This window comes from Drosophila innubila, assembly GCF_004354385.1.
Source record: "Drosophila innubila isolate TH190305 chromosome 2R unlocalized genomic scaffold, UK_Dinn_1.0 1_C_2R, whole genome shotgun sequence".
Classification (NCBI taxonomy): domain Eukaryota; kingdom Metazoa; phylum Arthropoda; class Insecta; order Diptera; family Drosophilidae; genus Drosophila; species Drosophila innubila.
Window position 1 is genome coordinate 17,399,993 of NW_022995374.1, and position 1,946 is coordinate 17,401,938.

Sequence of the window (1,946 nt, forward strand, 5' to 3'; positions counted from 1 at the left end):
GGCTAAGATGACGCCAGGCCAAGTGCGAGATTTGGGCTCAGACTTTAAATTAGCTACATTATGTGGAGAATATCATGGGATGTAAATGGGATGCACAAATCCGACTACTTATTAGTGCACAAGATTCTGACTTAAGACTATATAAAAAATTTTAACTTGACTTAAACTTCATTAAGGAAATTAATTAGTTACAAAATTAATAAAAATATAGTATTTCTCTAATGGCCTTAGAGGCAGTTTGTGGTCTTAATAAAATTCCCTGTATGATGCGCTTTGATGCACATCTAAAAGAATGGGATCTGCAACAGCTTCAGATAGACACCAGTAACTTCAGAAATCCTTACAGTCTAATGGCACCACCTTTTGAAAATGTAAATAAATAATAAAGCCACCTTTTAACGATCCTTCAATCATTGTCAATATCGCCTGCAGCCCGCTGTGAATCTGCCCAAGATTCTGGAGCACGCTAAGCTGCAAATGGAGTTCCAACATGGCACCACAACGTTGGGTTTCAAGTATAAAGGAGGCGTGATCCTGTGTGCCGATTCGCGGGCTACTTCCGGTCAATATATTGGCTCACAGAGCATGAAAAAGATTGTGGAGCTGACCAGCTATATGCTCGGCACCTTGGCCGGCGGTGCTGCCGACTGCGTCTACTGGGATCGTGTCCTGGCCCGCGAGTGTCGGCTGCACGAGCTGCGCTACAAGAAGAGAATATCTGTGGATGCTGCGGCAAGAATAATGTGCAACATATCCGCAGAGTACAAGGGCATGGGTCTTGTCATGGGCATGATTCTTGCCGGCTGCGATGACGAGGGCTGCAAGCTTATCTACGTGGACTCCGAGGGCATGCGATCGCATGGCAGTGTCTTCTCAGTGGGCAGCGGTTCCACCTACGCCTTGGGCGTCCTGGACACCGGCTACCGATGGGATCTGACTGACGAGGAGGCCTACGATTTGGCACGTCGCGCAATTTATCATGCCACCAGCAAAGATGCCTATTCAGGTGGCATTGTTCGACTTTATCACATCAACGACAAGGGCTGGAAGAACATTTGCAACACGGACTGTAACGAACTGCACGACATCTTTTGCAAGGAGTCAAACAACAGTGAAGGCCATGCGAATATGCCTTGCACGAGTCGGGCTTGGATCGAGCAGAAGCAGAAACAGGATAATGTGCAGGCTCAGGTGGCAGCTGTGACTATGGAAAAGGCCCTTTCCTAAACTATTCGTTAATTAATTAATTCTAGTCTATTGATCAGTGTAGAAGCTCTAAATCAACTGTTCCCAAGGCCTTGCTCTTTCCGTTTACCCTAATAAATCGAAATAACAACATCACAACACGCATAGAACTATATAAGTGTGCATATTGCTTTAACTTATGACTTCAGTAGTTGTGTTTTTATACCCGTTACTTAACAAATAAATTAAAGGGTATATTGTGTTCGTTGGAATGTATGTAACAGGGAGAAGGAGGCATCTCCGACACCATAAAGTGTATATATTCTTGATCAGCATCAACAGCCAAGTCGATATAGCCATGTCCGTCTGTCCGTCTGTCTGTCTGTCTGTCTGTCTTTCCGTCTGTGCGTCCGTCCGTCTGTCTGTCTGTCCGTCTGTCCGTCCGCCTGTCCGTCCGTCTGTCCGTCCGCCTGTCCGTCCGTCTGTCCGTCCGTCCGCCCGTCCGTCTGTCCGTCTGTCCGTTCGTCCGTCCGTCCGTCCGTCTGTCCGTCTGTCCGTCTGTCCGTGCAAGCGCTTAGATCTCAGAGACTGTAAGAGGTAGAGATACCAAACTTTCACCCACAGACTGCAAATGCGTTGGAGTAGGTCAAGTTTGTTTTAAAAACCGTCTGCTCGTCTGTAAAAACAAAAGGATCTCAGAGACTCAGAGAGTGATAGAGTAATCAAATTTAACACACCGATTTCAATAGACCTCACGCAGA

At 46.5% G+C, this 1,946-nt stretch overlaps 1 protein-coding gene across 1 annotated transcript; it reads left to right on the top strand.

Annotated features, from left to right (window-relative positions):
* The first annotated feature begins 221 nt into the window (after positions 1-221).
* On the top strand, positions 222-1,265 carry LOC117784165 (proteasome subunit beta type-5). Its single transcript, XM_034621822.1, has 2 exons — positions 222-371; positions 433-1,265. Exons 1-2 carry the CDS (start codon positions 222-224, stop codon positions 1,225-1,227), a joined length of 945 nt encoding a protein of 314 aa, XP_034477713.1. The 3' UTR covers positions 1,228-1,265.
* Positions 1,266-1,946: the final 681 nt, after the last annotated feature.

What these genes read in the sequence shown, in the direction of transcription:
- LOC117784165 (XM_034621822.1), top strand. Translation starts at nt 222, where the DNA reads ATGGCCTTAGAGGCAGTTTGTGGTCTTAATAAAATTCCCTGTATGATG. An exon ending in TGGCACCACCTTTTGAAAAT is followed by an intron (nt 372 to 432) that starts GTAAATAAATAA and finishes TATCGCCTGCAG; the next exon opens with CCCGCTGTGAATCTGCCCAA.